Source organism: Geotrypetes seraphini, chromosome 12 (genome assembly GCF_902459505.1).
Source record: "Geotrypetes seraphini chromosome 12, aGeoSer1.1, whole genome shotgun sequence".
NCBI lineage: Eukaryota > Metazoa > Chordata > Amphibia > Gymnophiona > Dermophiidae > Geotrypetes > Geotrypetes seraphini.
This window is the reverse complement of record NC_047095.1, coordinates 42,331,398-42,352,149: the sequence shown is the minus strand read 5'-3', so window position 1 is coordinate 42,352,149 and position 20,752 is coordinate 42,331,398. Positions and strand designations below refer to the sequence as shown.

The 20,752-nt window shown below is 41.0% G+C and overlaps 1 protein-coding gene across 5 annotated transcripts in view; it reads right to left on the bottom strand.

Moving 5' to 3' along the window:
- The window catches only part of ZRANB2 (zinc finger RANBP2-type containing 2), a 90,464-nt gene that overhangs the window by 35,083 nt on the left and 34,629 nt on the right, over positions 1-20,752 (bottom strand). For all 5 annotated transcript variants that reach the window (XM_033917124.1, XM_033917121.1, XM_033917120.1 and 2 more), the window contains 2 exons: positions 15,341-15,423; positions 944-1,020 (listed from right to left, as the gene is read on the bottom strand). In XM_033917124.1, coding sequence (XP_033773015.1) covers positions 944-1,020; positions 15,341-15,423 — 160 coding nt within the window. The remainder of the gene's footprint in view (positions 1-943; positions 1,021-15,340; positions 15,424-20,752) is intronic.

The following is a 20,752-nucleotide window of genomic DNA, read 5'->3' as shown; positions in this document are numbered from 1 at the left end:
AACCTATTTGGAGACATTAGGGACAGACAATAAATAAGGAAGAAAAGTGAGCAAGATCTCCAATTCTATAATACTACAGAGTACAATCTTCAGAATGATGGAAAAATAGTATTTTGCAGGTGAAATTTAATGTGAACAAGTATAAAGTGGCATAAACTGAGAAGAATAATTCATATAGCTTTATGACGTTGTGTTCCACATTAGGGAAATATACTTTGTGGATGTCTTTGTATGGTGTTCAGTACAAGAGAAAATGCATTTCTGCAAGGTTTTTTTTCTTTTTCTAAAGCGTTGCATTACATGCCAAATTTGACTTCTTGAGGTTCTCAGTTGAATTTTTTTCATTTGGATTTCTATTTCTAATTTGTGATCCATTGTTCTGGCTGTATAGGTGTGGAACTTGAAAACATCTTTGAGAATTTTTAGTTTGTATGTAAATATCTTTATGCAACTTCAGCCTTGCTTTTGGATAGCTAAATTTATTGCCAGAAGATGTTTTGACGCCCTATGTGTGTTTATATTTAACTTTGATAGACCACATTATCACAATTATATCAAGGCAGATTACATACTTTGATTAATGAATCTGTTATAATTAGAGAAGAAGACATAAGATAACACAAGAACAATATGATGTGAAAACTGCATGCCACAACAATAAAAACATTCCAGAGGGACATAAAATAATGTGCTCTACTACAACGTAAGAGCTAACTTCTTTCTTCAGGTGTAGGGACCTAAAATTTAACAAATGCAGTTCCAATCATATAAACAAAGCTGCACAAAATAATCACCAAGACTGGAGTCCAGCTCCAAAAAGCTGCCAAAATTACAGACCAACCAAGTAGAATATGCAGAAATAAAACTGGGTTCAATGTTTTAATCACTATACTACACTATCTGCCTTTTTCTTTTTAAGAAATTCAGCAAAGCAAATTATTACCTCATCATATTCTCCATCAGATTCTTCACGTTCTATATATTCAACGTTTTCCCTCTCATTAAATCCTCCTCCATAACCTGCAAGAAAAAAAATCCTTAGATTTATAACATATAAACCATCCATCTACAAATCTCTCAAACATCGAAATACAGTAGAATATCAGCTAGGGATTGGTGGGTGCTGGATAACTGTTTTCCCGGTTGATTGAGAATGCTATGTTTGAGATCTTTGTTCTCTCTCTCCCTTCCTCCCACTCTGAAGCACCAGTGCGGCTACGGTCCTGAGCCGCAAAGCCTTCCTCACTCCCTCAAGCCCTGAAGAGGTAGAAGCTGGTGGTGGTCTTGAGTTGTGAACCCTCTCGTTCGCTCCCTCCCTCCCTTTCCCGAAGCACAGCTGGTCAGCAGGAGGCAGCCTCAAAACAGGATGCTCACAGCCAGCCACAGCAGGGCCTTTCCTCTGATGCATCGATGCTTCCATTAAGAGCTTACAACTTCTGGCACTGATTTAACAAAGACTAGGGGAGACTTGATGTTACAGGGAGATGCTTTTAAAACCAATAGGAGAAAGTATTTTTTACTCAGAGAATAGTAAAGACCCAGAATGCATTGCCAGAGGATGTGGTAAAAGCGGTTAATGTAGCTGATTTTAAAAAAGGTCTGGACAAGTTCCTGGAGGAAAAGTCTATAGTCTGCTATTTAGACAGACATGGGTGAAGCTACTAATTGGGTTTATGACTTGGACTGGCCACCATAAAGACAGGATACTGGGCTAGATGGACCATTGGTCTGACTCAGTAAGGCTATGATTTTCATATGACTATACCATTGGTTCCCAAACTATGAGCCATGGCTCCCTGGGGAGCCGAGACTGACATACAGGGGAGCCATAGATTATTCTTATATTACACATCTTTTACAACCTTAAAAAAATTAAAAGTATATAGAAATAAAAATACAACTGAATCTTCATGTTATTTGTTAGTTACTGTTTTCAAGTTTTATTACCATTTGATGAATCGCTTATACAAATTTTCTAAGCGATGTACAATTTAAAAAGCCACTAGATAGTGGTCTCACATACAATTGGACAAACTAAACACCATACAAACTAAATAAATCAATTAACATTTTAGCAATCAAATTAGAGACAGACATGATTGAAGAAAGAAAGGAGGGAAAAGTTACAACTTCATTCTCTATTGGAAATTACATAAAAGGAAAAAAACAATAGGGAGGGAAGGGGGTTAATGAGTTTGATATTCGTACCAAAATGTAAGGGGTCCAAGATAGGCCGTATTACACATCAAAAGCGTCTTGAAACAAAAAAGTTTTTAATAATTTTTTTTTATTTTTTTTTTTAGGCAAGGTTTATTTATTAGAATTTTCAAGATACAAAACATGGATATATATGACGAGTCATGATATATATAAGGTACAATCAATAAATGAACAAGTACATTACAATGAGGCTAAAAGTCATTCTTGCAATGAATAATATCCAAACAGCCTAAAAGTATACCTTATGACCAGCGTCAATATCCAGAATACTAACAAGCATGAATCAAAATAAATTAAATTAACAAAAGCGCCAAACGGCAATATGATCTAAACAAAAAAAAAAAAAAAAAAAATCAGTATTTATGAAACAATATTTATAGTACAATATCTATAAATTGAGTTAAAGAGAAAAGAAATTAAATGAAAAACAATATAATATACAGTATGAAAGCAAGGATATCAGGATTGAGCTGGGTATAGGTAAAATTTTAACAAGTTCCATTTGGATTGGGAGTGAAGGAACCTGTTGGAAGCTTTAGCTAAATATGTTTCAGTTCGGTAGGTGTAGCAAACCAAATTCCACCATTGGTTATACGAAACTTTAGATAAGTCTTTCCATGAGGATAGGAGAACTTTAAGAGCTAAGGAAACCAAAAGGTTGAAAAGAAAGTGAGCAGATTCGGGCAGTATGTCATTAATTGAGAAAGACTTCAGTAGAAGCATTTGGTATGTCAAGGGAATATCTATATGAAATATAGAACAAATCGTATCCCATACAGAAGACCAGAAAGAGCTGACATGGGGACAGGAAAAGAGGAGGTGTTTCAGAGTGCCTTCAGATAACTTGCAGGACCAGCAATTCTTAGAGAAAGATGGGTTAATACGATGGGATTTCGTAGGGGTCCAGGTTGCTCTATGAAGAAGAAAAAATGATTGTTGTAGAATAGAGGCGGAGCGTGAGGTGTGAAAGGTTGATTTAAATATGTATGTCCATGCTTCATCGGAAATTGATGAATTTAGATCGAATTCCCATGAGGAACGCAAGAAGGACAATGAAGATGGCGTAAGAGATTTTAGGTGTTTATAGAAATGAGAGGCTGTGTGACCTAATGCTAAATATTGTTTGGAAAGAGTGAGCAGAGTAGGGATAGGTATAAGCGCTACTGAGCTGAGTCCAGCTTTTTTCACAGAAGATTTTAATTGCAGCCATCGGAAGAAGTTTTTCTCATTTATTGCAAAATCAAACATCAGTTCACTAAAAGTAAGAAAGGTCCCATTTTTGTGACAAATGGATCCTATGTCCCAGATGCCCTGATTGTACCAAAAAGGCCATGAGACGGGTTGACCGTCAATTTTGATGAGTTTATTAAACCATATGGGACAAAAGACAGATTTATTCCATGGAATTTCTAATAGTTGATCAAAGTCAGTGAGAACTTTATATGTGGCCCGCAATATGGGGTTTGTAGTCAGTCGGGGATGGTTAGATGTACCAATTAATCTCAAGAAGGGAAAGGGGGATATAAGAGAAGATTCTAATCGTAACCAATTGGGTATATCTAGAGAAAAAGAGGAGGAAATCCATTCAGCTCCCTGACGGAGGAGAAATGCTTTATGATAATATAGGAGATCGGGGAAATTGACGCCTCCTGAGCAAAATGGAGTTTTCAACTTTTGAATGGAAATTCTATGAGGTTTATTATTCCAAAGGAAATGAGATAATATGGATTCCATCTGTTTGTAGAAGGATGGTGGAAACAAGATGGGAAACATATTACATATATATGTAATTTTGGGGACTACCATCATTTTAATAGTATCTAACCTGCCCCACCAAGATAAGTGAAGAGGAGACCACATCAAGAGAGTGGATTTGATCTAGGCGAGGAGTTTAGAGGAAATTATTTGTGTAGTAGATCTCAAATCTCTATCAAATGTTAATCCTAAATATTTAATGCCCGAATTTTAATAATTTTTTAAAAGATGAAAGATCTTTTTCATTTCTAATATAATTTGGCAAAGAATTCCACAATTTAGGGGCCATAACAGAAAACATATCATTTCTTCTTGTGCCAACGATTTTCAAAGAGGGAATTGTTAGTAAGTTTGAAGAAGATGATCGTAGAGAGCGTGGGGCATTGTATGGAACAATCATTCTTGACATAAATTGTGGTTCATTAAAGATTAGTACTTTAAATACTAAAAATAGAATCTTAAAGTTAATTCGGTGGGAAATAGGAAGCCAGTGTGACGTGATCATATTTTTTTGCTTTATGAATAAGTTTTATTGCCGTTTTGAAGTTTTGATGTTTATGGCCAGTAAAACAGTTTGTTTTCTGTTATCACGTGAATGTAATCACTGTGGGAGAGACACTATGCGTATGACTAGTGATTTCTATTTGAATGTAAGTAATTAGTGGATTGTTAGTGCAAACTCAGCTGTTATACTCGCATTTATCAAACTTTACTGGTAAAATAATAAAACCAATGTAAGTATTTTACTAAATACAGTCAAACCTTGGTTTGTGAATAACCCGGTTTGCGAGTATTTTGCAAAACGAGCAAAATATTCTTGCAAAACTTGTCTCGCAAACCGAGTGTTGACTCAATTTGTGAGCACCCCCCCTCCCCAAGAACCGGCATCGCTCCCCCCACGCTTGAACTGGCACCCCCCACCCGAACAACTTGAAACTTACCCCCATCTGGCACCGGCACGCAGCCCACAGGACATGCCGGTGTCGCTTGAAGAACTTCCTGCCTCTACTGGGCCTTGAGCATGCATCTGCATATGCTCAAGGCCTTCTAATTCTCCCTCTCGCCGAGAACTCCGAGAATCCGGTTTGCACGCGGGAGGGGGGGGGGGAACGTATCAAGCGAGTTTCCATTATTTCCTATGGGCAAACTTGCTTTGATATACGAGTATTTTGGTTTACGAGCATGCTTCTGGAACGAATTATGTTCGTAAACCAAAGTTCCACTGTATTATTATTATTGAGTAAGCGTCTTTTTGTGTAAGTGTCAAGTTCTGATCAACATAATTTTTTTAATTTGTTGTTTCAGAACCATAAGAACGGACAAATTTTTATTGAATTTTAATAAGCATACGACAGCACAAAATGAAGAGAATGCGCCACAAACAAGTAGAGTGGGCAAAAGAGAGAAAATATTGTAAATATGATGATAGTTATTTGGACTTTGGCTTCATGTCCACAAATGTTTAATGGAGAAGACCGCATTGTGTAGTATGTTTGAAAATTTTGGCGCCAGAATATATGCTTCCAAGTAAACTGAAGCATCATTCAGAAACTAATCATTCACACTCGATTAATAAAACTTGAGACTTCTTTACCAGAAAATTAAAAGAATTAAAAGGACAGCAAGGTACATTTTCTCGGCATTTGTCAATACCAAACAATGCTCTGCTAGCCTCATACAAGGTTCCATATAGAGTTGCTAAGTGTAAAAACCCACAAACCATTGCGGAACAACTGTTTCTACCTTCTGGTATAGATATGGTGAACATTATAATTGGCAAATTTGCGGGGAAAGTACTTTCAAATGTACCTTTACCTAATAATACTATCAGTCGGAGAATTCAACATATATCAGAAGACCTCAATGACCAATTGATTGAAAAACTAAAAGAAGAGAATTTGGCTTGCAGTTAGATGAGACCACAGATAATAAGGATGCACATTTAATTTATGTACGTTCTGTAGATGGAAATGCCATTGTGGAAGAACTTTTTTGTAAAAAAAATAACTGCAAGTGCAAAGGCTCAGGACTTGTTTGAGATCCTAAATATATTTAGGACTGAAAATAATTGAGTAGTAGGTAGATTCTGGATTCTCTACAAGCAGTTGGTAATGGAACCCACACGGGATGGGGTCATACTGGACTTAGGGCTAGATTCACTAACCTCAATTGCTGATCCATGGCCGATACCTGCAGGCCCGACAAATTTCCAAAACAAAAACATTTAAATGAGGGCGACAGGAGGAACGCCCCCCTCCGACCGTGGTTTTAATCTGCTTTAAACCCACGGGTTAAAACCACAGGCTCGCAGTACGGGGAAGGACAGGAGAGCCTGGGGCAGCAGGCAGGAGATATTCGGGGCAGAGAGATATTGTTGGAGGCAACAGAGAGCAGGTCGGCATTGGAGCTGGAGAGTCAGAAAAGACGCTTGCGACTGGTCCCCAGCAGTCGCTTCTTGGGTTGATTGGCCAGCCCAGTCCGTTTGCAAGATTTCATTAGTGAATCGGGTCCCTGCCTACTATGCATGCCATTCCCCTCATTTGCATGCGCAGATCTGAATCGGATCGGCAGAGAGGTAAGTGAATCGGGCCGGAGTAAAATTGGGTCGCAAACTGATTGGTATGCTTAGTGAATCTAGTTCTTAGTGCTTACAAATGGGGAAAGTGTTTCTGATGTTACTGTGATCACTGCATGGTACAGTTTAATATTAAAATGGGTATAGAGAGGGCTCATTTAAAAGCAAAGCTTCTAGACTTTAAAAAAATCTAATTTTGTACGGATGGGGGTTTACGTCAAGGAATTATTGTCTGGATGGGAACGTCTGGAAGGAGTGGAAATGCGGTGGACAAAACTGAAAGGAGTGATTGTAAGGGCAACAAACCTTTTTGTGAGGAAAGTAAGTAAAAGTAAGAAGAAAAGAAGACCACTTTGGTTCTAAAAGTAGTAGCTGAGAAGGTTAAGGAATAAGAGGTTAGCTTTCATAAACTACAAAAGATTGCAGAAAGAGAAGACAAGCAAAAATATCTGGAAAACTTAAGAGGCTAGTCTTGTAGTCAGGAAAGCAAAGATGCAAATGGAAGAAAAAAAATAGCTGTCGCAGTAAAACGATGAGACAAGACTTTTTTAGATATATTAGTGAAAAGAAGAAGTGCAAAAGTGGCATTGTGAGACTCAAAGGTGAAGGTGAGGAATATGTAGAAGCTGATAAAGAAAAGGCTGAATTGCTTAACAGATATTTCTGTTCTGTGTTCACCGCAAAAGACAAATGTGAATAGGATTTTCAGAGGGTTGTGATTGTGAGGAGCTAGCTAAAATAAAGGTAGACAAAGCGAAGGGGCCAGATGGTGTACATTCTAGGGTGCTGAAGGAACATCTCTCCCTTTCTGTTCCTTCCAATACCATTGTCCACCATCATCAGACCCATTATTTCTTCCCTCCCCAAGTCTGGCATATGCACGCCTCTTTAATCCCCTCCTTCCCTCCCTCCCTCTGTGTACTTCTACATCAAGGCCCCCTCCACCTGAAGGCCTCCACCTGTCCCCAGAAGGCCTGCACATTCCCCCTTGGCCTCCCAGTCTTACTTTTACTTAATTCCAGCAGCGGAGCAGCCTGCAGAGAGGATCGCTGGTGCTAGCGATCCTTGCAGGCTGCCATCGGCCTCCGGAGCTGTCTTCCCTCTGCTGCGGTCCTGCCCCTCCTCTGATGTCAGAGGCAGGATCGCGGCAGAGGAAACAACAGTTTCGGAGGCCGATGGCAGCCTGCAAGGATCGCTAAAGCACCGGTGATCCTCTCTGCAGGCTGCTCCACTGCTGGAATTAGGTAAATGGAAGAGCGGAAGGCCAGGAGGAAGCCGGACACTATCCTATCCCTCTAAAGCAGGAGCCGGCCAGCAAGATGCAGCACTGCTGCTCCTGCTTTAGGGGGCGAGGGTCAGTCACCGAATCGGGAGGTTGATTTTTTTGTTTTTAAATCTATTTGAATCGATTCACCCGAAGTGAATCGGTGAATTGATTCAAATCGGAAATCAGGCAGCATTAGTTTGAGCTTCCTGTCCCGCTGAAGACGGACAAGATCCGCAAACCACGGATGAGGCCAGTCCGGAGCAACTAGAATCACAAAGTTAGGATGTGTCGCTATCTGGCGGATGACCTGACCAACCAGAAGTCACGGAGGGAACACACAAAGGAGCTCGTGAGCTGGCCACGGCTGAATCAAGGCATCTAGTCCTAAGCTTCCATGCTCTATTCTTCAACTGAAGCAGCACCTGACCTTCGCGTTCTCTGCTGTAGCATCAAAGCCATTGGGGCTGATCCCAGCATAGTATGATCAGATGGAAACACTTTCCGTGAGAGGGACCATTCTTCTGGATCCAGGACTTGTTGACTGAGGAAGTCTGTCTGTACACTGTTGACTCCAGGCATGTGCGCTGTCGAGAGACAGGACGTAACTCTGCTCAGGGAAACAGCATGCAAGCCTCCAGGCCCAAAGAGGCGCTTCTTGTGCCTCCTTGATGAACAACACATACCATCCCTGTGGCATCTGAGAACACTCACACTCTTTTCCTTCCAGAATGAGCTGGAAGTGAGTAACACCACTTCCAGCCTGAAGCGCCTGAAGCGCCAGACAATTGATCAACCAACTACCCAGAGAGTGGTAGAAAACTGGAATGCCCTTCCGGAGTCTGTCATAGGGGAAAACACCCTCCAGGGATTCAAGATAAAGTTAGACAAGTTCCTGCTGAAACAGAACGTACACAGGAAGGGCTAGTCTCAGTTAGGGCACTGGTCTTTGAAAAGAGGGCCGCCGTGTTGAGCGGACTGCTGGGCACGTTGGACCACTGGTCTGACCCAGCAGCAGCAATTCTTATGTTCTAACACCTCTGATGAGGAGTCCACTGCTCCTGAATAGAGCAGTCCCTGCAGTGATCACCTCAACCAGACAGGCTGGCATCTGTCATAAGATGCTATGAGAGCAATGGTAAGGAAAAAACTCAGAAAGAGCTCAAGAAAAACAGAAACCGTAGAGCAAGCCTGGTCTCTATTCAAGGGCACAGTGCAAGAAGCACAACATATGTACATCCCCAGATATAGAAAAGGTTGAAAAAAAAACAAAACAAAAACAAAAAAAAACGAGCAAAAGATCCCGCATGGATAAACAATGAGGTGAAGAAAGCGATAGGAGACAAGAAAAAATCATTCCGGAAATGGAAAAAGGAGTCCTCAGACTTGGAACGCTTGGCGCCAACCTACAGAATGGCCTCTAGGTGAGATTTCTTTTCCAAAATCACTGACCCAAGCTAGCTCCCCATAGAAACATAGAAATAGACGGCAGATAAGGGCCACGGCCCATCAAGTCTGCCCACTCCAATGACCCTCCCTATCTATCTTTGCAGATAGATCCCACATGTTTGTCCCATTTGGCCTTAAAGTCTGGCACGCTTCTGGCCTCAATAACCTGAAGTGGAAGACTATTCCAGCGATCAACCACCCTTTCGGTGAAGAAGAACTTCCTAGTGTCACCGTGCAGTTTCCCGCCCCTGATTTTCCACTGATGTCCCCTTGTTGCCGCGGGACCCTTGAAAAAGAATATATCCTCTTCCACTTCGATGCGACCCGTGAGGTACTTGAAAGTCTCGATCATATCTCCCCTCTCTCTACGTTCCTCGAGTGTGTAGAGCTGCAACTTCCCTAACCGCTCCTCGTATGGGAGCTCCTTGAGTCCCGAGACCATCCTGGTGGCCATTCTCTGGACCGATTCCAGTCTCAGTACATCCTTGCGGTAATGTGGCTTCCAAAATTGCACACAGTACTCCAGGTGCGGTCTCACCATGGATCTATATAGTGGCATAATGACTTCAGGTTTACGGCTGACGAAACTCCTGCGTATGCAACCTATGATTTGCCTTGCTTTGGATGAAGCTTGCTCAACTTGGTTTGCAGACTTCATGTCATCCCTGACAATCACCCCTAAGTCTCTTTCTGCTTCAGTTTTTGTCAAGATCTCGCCATTTAGGGTGTAAATGTTGCATGGATTTCGGCTTCCCAGGTGCATGACTTTGCATTTTTTGGCATTGAAACTGAGTTGCCAGGACCTAGACCAGCGCTCCAGTAGAAGTAGATCATGCATCATATCATCTACCATCGAATTGTTGTCTGTTGTGCTCTTGTTCACTACATTGCTTAGCTTGGCATCATCGGCGAATAATGTTATTCTTCCTCGGAGCCCTTCTGTCAAGTCTCTTATGTAGATGTTGAACAAGATTGGGCCCAGGACGGAGCCCTGTGGCACTCCACTTATCACCTCCGACATTTCGGAGGGGGTGCCATTCACCATCACCCTCTGAAGCCTACCTCCAAGCCAGTTCCCAACCCAATTTGTCAATGTGTCGCCCAAACCTAAAGAACTCATCTTGCTTAGCAACCTGCGGTGTGGTACGCTATCAAATGCCTTGCTGAAATCTAGGTAGACAATGTCCAGGGACTCACCAGCATCCAGCTTCCTCGTCACCCAGTCAAAGAAGTGATCAGGTTGGATTGGCAGGATCTCCCCTTAGTAAATCCATGTTGGCGGGGATCCCGTAGTTTCTCCTCGTCCATGATTCTATCCAATTGGTGTTTGATTAGGGTTTCCATTAGTTTGCTCACTATCGATGTGAGACTCACTGGTCTGTAATTTGCCATCTCTATCTTGGAGCCCTGGAGGATCTGAAGGAGGCGAAGGTCCTGCCCACTACTCTTGCGCAGTGGCACACGATCGCTGATCCGGCGCAATCAATGCACGCATTCAATAGATTAAGAGCTGGGGAGTGCATCCCAAATGATTTTTAATCAAATTGAGGGTTTTTGAAGCAGAAATAAAACTTTGAAAAAAAGATAGATAAAAATCCAAGATGGCCACCACCAATCTATTTGCACCAAAAATGGCAAAAATAAAGAAAATCCAAAAATAAAAAAAGAGTGATTTAGGGAGGTGGGAGACCTGAACCTTACCCTCAGAAACTCTGAAAAATGCATTTTACAGAGTCCCACACACCACCCCTGAAGCTCCCATAGGAAATAATGGAGGTGTATTTAGTCTGTGAATTGCCTGCCTGCCAGCTCTTTTACATTGAAACTGAATGGAGAAAAATGATTTAGTGCCTCAGAAACTGCTCTAAATTACCAAACTTGAAGATCTTTGGACTGCCAGTCAGTCGGACGTCGACTGTAACCTCCGCCCCCATGGAAACTCTCCACGTGACCAACGGCGGGAAATGTAGCCTGCACCCTGAAACCTGGAGGGAAATTTTTACTCAGGATGACCACAGGCAGTGCTTAAATCCCTGACTGGGTAAGAGGGAAAGCAAACTCTCAGGAATGGACCCAGAGTATGAGAAGGATGGTACAAGCAGGCTGGCTGCACAGATCCACTGTGTCTCAAGGCACTTAAGCCACCCCCCAAAGAGAAGAACTTTAAGCAAAAAAAAGAAAGAAAAGAAAAGATGCAGAGCATATCTAAAAGACTTCTGCACAACTTGCTTGTAGAAATTGAAACTGCAGGGGGTTCTAATTCTCTAAGGTGGGAGGAGCATGTGCTCAGAAAAGTGTTTGGATTTCTACAACTCCCAGATTACGGGAAAGGATTGAACACCTGGCGTACTGAATCTGGAAGGGACATAACAGAAGAACGGTTTAAAAAACGGAACTTGTTTTTAACCCGGGGACTACCTGTATATTAAAATCTCAAATAGTCAATCAATTTAATTTATTAACCGCCTTTATGGAGAGAGCATAAAAACAGACGTACTGGTTCACTTCAGTGGTCCATCTACCTAGTTTTCTGGATTGGCCACTCTTAGAAACAGGTCATAGTACCTGACAGAAATCCAAATAGTAGCAAGAGATTCACCCAAGTAGCATAAAACTTACAATTTTGTTACCACCACAACAGTGGAATGATCAAACATGCCCCCCTTTTACAAAACTGCAAAGGCGAATTTAGCGCTGGCTGGTGTGCTGTTCCTAGAGCAGTGTGGAGCATTTAGCGAGCTGGCCGGCGCCAAAAACACTTTTGTGATTTTGTAAAAAATAAAAGGGGGGGGATAAGTATAAATACAGTCAATGAGGTATACTTGAGAAAATTCTAGAAACAGGAATAACATGGTATAGTATATTAAATTTACACTTCCCAAAAAGCATATTTGCTGTTTTAAAAATTAAAAACATAGGACATAAGCAGGTTAGCATCCAGCAAGAGTGCTTGAAGAAAATACAAAGAATTTCTAGTTTAAGCCAGTGTTCTTCAACCTTTTGAAACCTACGGACCAGCAGAAATAAAATAATTATTTTGTGGACCGGTACCAGTCCGCGGACCGGCAGTTGACAAACACAGGGCTAAGTTGTGCCCTTCTCCACCCAATCTCTGCCCCAGACCACACCCCATAATAGTACTAATTGTAACACCATTTTTCCCATTCATTTTTCATATATATATACACACACTATAATCGTATTAACAACACATAATGGTTAACCACAAAATTAAAATACACAAAGCACACTGTATGCTTTTCAACATTCACTCCTACCAGAAAACAGATAACCCTATACAAATGCAGGACCAAAAACTAAAAGTACAAATATTTACAAACAAACCCTAAGATGCAAGACACTGCAAGCAGTACAACCCCATAGGAAAAGAAACAAATGCATTTCTTCCTGAAGAGACAGCAGATGTAAATCAATTACTAAATAAAAAAAATAAAAGCATTCCCCCTACCGCTTTTGTCTCTCTCCCTCCATGCTATGCCGTGCCTTCTGGCCTGCCCCATGGTGTTATCTTCAGGCCGGTCCACGGTGCAATCAACGTAGCGTCTTTGGGCTGGCTCCCTGAGTGCTGCATTGCACAAAGCTGTGGGAGCGGCTCCTCGCGTGCGTCCTGTGCCTCATCTGGAAGCCTTCCCGTTCAGGCGCAGGACATGCGTAGGAGCCTTTTACCACAGCTTTGTGCACTGCAGCACTCAGGGAGCCGGCCCGAAGATGCCGTGTTGATCGCACTGTGGACCGGCGGCTGAAGAACACTGTCTTGGGCCCTATGGACATGCCAGCCCTGTGGACCGGCAAAAAATTTCTGCGGACCAGCACCAGTCCATGGACCGGTGGTTGAGAACACTGGTTTAAACTACCTTTTGTCATAATTTTTGTGATATTTTATAATATGTATTAGAACCACGAGCTTCAGTATCGGAGTGCCACCGAGTGGTTAGGAGAGCAAAGAGGGAATATGAAGAGAGACTAGCGGGAGAGGCAAAAAATTTCAAATCATTCTTCAGGTACGTAAAGGGAAAGCAACCAGCGAGGGAGGAGGTGGGGCCCTTGGATGATGGGGAAAGAAAGGGAGTAGTGAGGGAGGAAAAAGAAATAGCTGACAAGTTAAATGACTTCTTTACGTCGGTCTTCACGAGGGAGGACACATCCAACATTCCGGAACCAGAGGAAATAGAAAATGGAGATCAAGATAGCAGGCTGGTCCAATTAGAGGTGAGCCAGGAGGATGTCCTTAGGCAGATAGACAAGCTAAAGAGCGACAAGTCACCAGGTCCGGACGGCATTCACCCAAGGGTGCTCAAGGAATTAAGGAATGAAATAGCAGAGACACTTCAGCAAATATGCAACCTATCCCTAAAAACTGGAGAGATCCCGGAGGACTGGAAAATAGCTAATGTCACGCCCATCTTCAAAAAGGGTTCGAGGGGCGACCCGGGAAACTATAGGCCGGTAAGCCTCACATCGGTCCCGGGAAAGATGATGGAGGCACTGATTAAGGACAGCATCTGTGACCATATCGAAAAAAATGGACAGCTAAGGTCGAGCCAGCATGGGTTCTGCAAGGGTAGGTCGTGCCTCACAAACTTGTTGTACTTCTTTGAGGGGGTAAATAACCAGGTGGACAAAGGTGAACCCATAGACATAATTTACCTAGACTTCCAGAAAGCCTTTGATAAGGTACCACATGAGCGGTTGCTCAGGAAGCTATGGAATCATGGGGTGTGCGGGGAGGTCCACCGATGGATCAAAAACTGGCTGGCAGACAGGAAGCAGAGGGTTGGTGTAAAGGGCCATTACTCGGACTGGCAAGGGGTCACGAGCGGGGTTCCTCAAGGATCGGTGCTGGGACCGCTCCTGTTTAACATATTCATTGACGACCTGGAGGCGGGAACAAAATGCGAGGTCATCAAATTCGCAGATGACACCAAACTATTCAGCAAGGTTGAAACCACGGTTGACTGCGAGAATCTCCAAAGGGATCTTACGACATTGGAAGAATGGGCGAAAAAGTGGCAAATGAGCTTCAATGTAGGGAAATGCAAGGTCATGCATATAGGGAGAAGGAACCCGATGTTCACTTACAAAATGGGGGGATCAATGCTAGGGGTCAGTAATCTGGAAAGAGACTTGGGAGTGATGGTAGACACGACATTGAAGGCGTCGGCACAAGGCGCCACAGCCTCGAGGAAAGCAAACCAAATGTTAGGTATCATTAAGAAGGGTATCTCGACCAGAACGAAGGAAGTCATCCTGCCACTGTACCGGGCTATGGTGCGCCCGCATCTGGAATACTGTGTACAGTACTGGTCACCGTACCTCAAAAAGGACATGGCAATGCTTGAGGGAGTCCAGAGAAGAGCAACTAAACTGATTAAGGGTATGGAAAACCTTACATACACTGACAGACTGAAGAAGCTGGGGCTGTTCTCCCTGGAAAAGCGGAGACTCAGAGGAGATATGATAGAGACCTTCAAGATCCTGAGGGGCATCGAAAAGGTTGACAAAGACAGATTTTTCAATTTGAAAGAAACCACAAGAACAAGGGGTCACTCGATGAAATTGAAGGGGGACAGGTTTAAAACAAACGCAAGGAAGTACTTTTTCACACAGAGGGTGGTGGACACATGGAACACCCTTCCGGAGGCCGTGATAAGAAATAGCACAGTACAGGGTTTCAAGGATGACCTGGATAGGTTCCTGGAAGACAAAGGGATTGAGGGGTACAGATAAGAGCAGTGGAAGGTTTAGAGATAAGTGTAGAGGTAGGCAATAAAATTAGTCAGGGACCGCTGACCAGGCAATATGCCTGATGGGCCGCCGCGTGAGCGGACCGCTGGGCTGGATGGACCTCTGGTCTGCCCCGGCGGAGGCGACTACTTATGTACTTATGTACTATTGTAAACAATACCGTTTTTATACTGCACTTTCTGCTATTTAGCACAAGATTGATTTATAATAAAATAATAAGAGAAATTAAAAAAAAAAAAAAAATCCAAGTAGTAATTAAGTCATACACACACAGAATAAAATAAATATGCTACATTTACAAGGTTCCTTACCTGTTCTTTCCTCCAATTTAGCATATTTTGGAGTATTACACATATTGCACTCTGATCTCCTGGCCCAATTCACATTGCCACAACTATGGGAAAGAAAAAAAAAAATAAAACCACAACAGTAAGTGCACTCTGCTTACCATCTTTCCTAGACATTAACAACTGTTATTTTTTTCCCAATTACTCTATGAATAATTATCTCAAGTTTAGACATGAAAAAAAAAATCTCTATACAGTATTAGTTATGTATTAAAAATGCAAAAATAGTGTTGCTGCCTCATATTCACTGACAGGATTTTTAAAACAGCCATTAGTATTTGGTTTGAAAAAAGTCAGGTTAAAAGAAAAAACATACAATTCTAAGTTACAACTTATGAGGCAGGCAGGGACATAGACACTCAATTTTAGGTGGCCCTGTGCCCAAGGAGGGTGGGCAGAACTCCACCCCTTAGGCAATTTAGTCTCTATCTCTCCTGAAATGTTTGATTACGCTGGTCCCACAACATCAGAAAAGATCCAAGCTTTAAGATAATGCGGGAGGTTGGGAATTTGGGCTGGCAGGGTTTGGGGATCCTCACAAGTTACATAAGATGTGTGTTGCTACTGGGTGGGCCTGAGTCCACTGTGGCTATTATCACTGGAGCCAGGTAGGAGAATGTTGTCTATGCAAAAAAAAAAAAAATCCTGCAAGATCAAATCACATCATATTATCAAAAATAGAATCAAAGTTTTGTTTGAGATAACTCAATTAAAATGTCCAATTGAATATTTAAACTATATGAAAGTTCTAATAATTCTGATAGATTGGTCACTTTATTAGCTGAGGTCCCAGGTAAAGGAGAAACAAGGAGTTTTGAGAATATATAGCAGGGAAGATAAAATCAATGATTTAAAAAATTAGATTTAAGCTGGATTTTTTTTTTAATAAAATGCTTTTTTGATGAAAATAATTCTAAAGATATGTTATAGTCCAAAAGTTATTCATCATAAAATAAGGATTAGTTTTTAATTATGTAGCATGAGGCTGTACATTGTTTACATTTTTTAGCAAATGAATTCCATTAATCCATTCATAATGTCACAGGTAATTTTTCTTTCTAGAAGATATTATCACAATGCATGGATTTGAATTTCTCAAAACTGTGAACATGTCTACAGAGATAACATACTGCTTCTTCACAGCAAAAATGTTATATAATATACAGAGTTAAAAAAAGACCTTACTTAGTCCCATTGTTCCTTTACAAATCAGTACACAGAATTAACCCCTTACCATATTATCTGCATAAGGAGCCAAGAGGGAGGAGCAAGTAGTAAAAATGAATGTGAAACCTTTTGAGCAGAATACTCTATAAGCCTGGGACCTTTGTGTATATAGCCTCTCCTTGAAGGATAAATTTCTATAATAGGCAGTAAGAGACCCAGTTTGGGAATATGTTAATGAAGTCCCTCTACCTATGGATGAAGCAGGCAGGCATGCAAAATGCAAACACTGCAACAAAGAAATGCAAGCCCTGGTGTCCCGACGAAACATCATCATGAGAAGTGCTTTGATGAAGATGACAAAAGAAACACGTTTGAACAGGCAAGATCTTCAAGTTGGTACATGTCGATTTCATCATATTTCTAAAGACTACCTTGAGGAATTATTATTACTGCATGTTACTGTCATTTTGATACATTTGTTATGAAGAAAGAGTTGAAACAAGCAAATATTCCTTTTTTGGGCAGTACTGAGTTGAAGTGAATACAATGAGCAATACTAAATAAGCATAAAAAGTATCAATAATAAAACAGCAGCATTGACATTTTTGTTTAGGGGACTCTATCAACCTAAAGGATTCTGGAAACTATCCACCTTCGAGATCACCATTCTCCTGTTCTACAGTTTCAGAGTTATCTGTCCAGGATAGTGTTTCAGTCACATCATATACATCACATAGCCACAGTATATAATCTAAGAGAAAGAAAAAAAATCCAACCATCCAGAAACCACAATAGATATGTTTGTGTTAAAATCCAGCAGATTAGAAACAGAGCTAACTGATCAAAAAATTGCTCAGTTTGTTTACACACAACCCAGGATACAGTCCACCCAGCAGAGCAGATGTTGAAGGGAAACTACTGGATAAAACGAATAACAGATAAACAGCCTTGAGAAACAGGTATAGAGGGTAAAATTGTTAATCCAAGTCTTGATGGATGGAGTGACGTCCACGGTGATCCTGTTATATATGCTTGTATAACAATAGAAGGGAATGTCTTTCTTGAAGAAACAATTAATACCTCAGGAAATAGCAGCAAAACATTCAAATGTCTAGTATGCAGTTTAGGTCACAAACAATGCTGAAAATGTATCCAAGATGAGAAGAAATTTAGGAAAGCATGAAGAGAATACTAAGCTAACAACATATGGTTGCAGTGCTCACTTGCTGTACCTCTTAGCCAAAGACTTCAGTGTCTCAGAAATAGAGACTAATGTTGTTAAAATTGCTAAATACTTCCATAACAATCATTTTGCAGCAGTAGCTCTGAAAGGAATGGGTGTAACTATGCTAATGATATCACAACATGTTAGACGGAACTCTGAAGAGGACTGTTTTGAGCAATATATCAAGAACTGGCCTATTCTGATGACAGTTTGTAAAGACAGAGAAACTAGATGGCACTGTTACAACCAAAATCCTCAACATTGGGCATAAGAGAAATGTTGAAGATATGCTGAGAATCTTGAAACCCATTTCTGAAGCTTTAAACAAAATACAGAAAAATAACTTTTATTGCTGATGCTGTTGAAATTTGGAAGGAACAGAATGAACATTTAAAAGCAAAACTGCACAATGACAGAATTAAATTACAAGCGTTAAAACAATGGGACAAGCACTGTCTCCAACTCATTTTCAGGATATGGTGACAGGGTGCTGTAAGAGAATTATTGCGCTTGCAAAATATGATATTATGCTGCTTTCCTTTCACCTTTATTGTAATATGGACAAAGCATGTTTCCTGCCAAGTTAAATAGATTGCCGGCCCAAGAGGCCCTTGGGAGTTGTAGTTCAGGGTGCCCTGCCTGCCAGCCACTAGGCCTACTTGCTTGCCCTTTGCCCTGTCTAGACCACCAAGGACAGGACACAGAGTCTGGCAGGGAGAATTTGGTTCAAAATATTTTTTTCTTGTTTTCCTCCTCTAAATCTAGGGTGCGTCTTATGGAGTGAAAAATACAGTACATTTACTGTGTTAAAAAAGGAGGACGGAAGACCAAACAGCAAGCTAGCATGGCTAACGAGTGAGGTGAAGGAAGCTATTAGAGCTAAAAGAGTATCCTTCAGAAATTGGAAGATGGATCAGACTGAAAAAAATTGTAAAAAACACAAGGAATGTCAAGTGCAAGATGCTAATAAGGAAGACGAAGTGAGATCTTGAAAAGAAGTTTGTGCTGGAAGCAAAAACACAAAAGTAAAATTTTTTTTAGGTATATTAAAAGCAATAAGCCAAGAAGAGAATCGTTTAGACCGCTAGATGACCGAGCGATAAAAGGGCCTCTCAGGGAAGACAAGGACATAGCGGAGAGATTAAATTAATTCTTTGCCTCGGTCTTCACTGAGTAAGATGTGGGGGAGATACTGGTACCAGAAATTGTATTCAATTCTGATGAATCAGAGAAACTCATACAAATCTAGAGATTTGTATGATGTAATGGGCCAATTTGACAAATTGAACAGAAGCAAGTCACCTAGATTGGATGGTATACATCCCAGAATGCTGATAGAATTGAAAAATGAACTTGCAGAGCTATTGTTGGTAATCTGTAATTCTTCAAAAACCAGGATAGTTCTGGAAGACTGGAGGGAGGCCAATGTGATGCCGATTTTTACCAGAGGTGATCCGGGAAGTTATAGACCGACGAGTCTGACATAGGTGCAGGGCAAAATGTTAGAGGCCATTATAAAGAACAAAATGATGTATTAATGAGAGAAAGCCAACATGGTATTAGTCAAGGGAAATCTTGCCTCACCAATCTACTGCATTCCTTTGAAGGGGTGAATGAACATGTAGATAAAGGTTGATATTGTGTATTTGGATTTTCAAAAGGCATTTGATAAAGTATCTCATGAAAGACTTCTGAGGAAATTAGTGTGTCATAGGATAGGAGGAAATGCACTTTAATGGATTGAGAACTGCTTGAAAGACAGAAAACAGAGTGGATTTAATGATCAATATTCTCAATGGAGAAGGGTAAATAGTGGGTTTCCATAGCTACTAACTGCACTAACTTTGTTATTACGTTGTGATTATTGCTACTAACAGTAAGCTATTAGCAGTGAAGGAGATTACAAGATTTTTGTGACTTTCTGAGCACTGGCTATAACTTTGGCTTAAAGAAGGTTTTTATGCCGACATTATTTACCCTCTCTAGTTAGAGGAGGGTTTCCTCCCTAACGAGGTTCCGAGGCTTTTCCTTTAAGAAAGTGTTATAATATGCTGCACTGTTCTCACTATTAGTCTGCAGCTTCTGGTTGATTGTTAATAGTGGGATTCCCCAGGGGTTTGTGCTGGGACCGCTGCTTTTTAACATATTTATCAATGATCTAGAGATGGGAATAACTAGCGAAATAATTACATTTGTTGATGACACAAAGTTGATCAAAGTTGTTAAATCATAAGAGGATTGTGAAAAATTGCAAGAGGACCTTGTGAGCTTGGAACAATGGACGTCAAAATGGCAGGTGAAATTTAATGCGAGCAAGTGCAAAGTGATGCATGTGGGAAAGAGGAACCCGAACCATACCTATGTGATGCTGGGTTCTGTGTTAGGAATCACTGCCCAGGAAAAGGATTTAGGTGTCATTGTTAAGAATACGTTGAAACCCTCAGCTCAATGTGCGGCAGTGGCTAAGAGAGCAAATAGAATGTTAGGAATTACCAGGAAAGGAATGGGAAACAAAAGATGAAAATGTTATAATGCCGTTGTATTGCTCTATGGTACAGCCACACCTCAAATGCTGTGTGCAATTCTGGTCACCAAATCTCATAAAAGATATAGCGGAATTAGAAAAGGTACAGAGAAGGGTGACAAAAATGATAAAAGGGATGGGACGACTTCCCTATGAGGAAAGGCTAAAGCTTGGAGAAGACACGGCTCAGGGGTGATATGATAGAGGTCTATAAAATAAAGAGTGGAGTGGAAAGAGTAGATTTGAATCGCTTGTTTATTCTTTCCAAAAATACTAGGACTAGAGGACATGTGATGAAGCTACTAAGTAGTAGATTTAAAACAAACCAGAGAAAATATTTCTTCACACAATGTGCAATTAAACTCTGGAATTCACTGCCGGAGAATGTGGTGAAATCAGTTAGCTTAGCATGGTTTAAAAAAGGTTTGAATAATTTCCTAAAAGAGAAGTCCATAGGCTA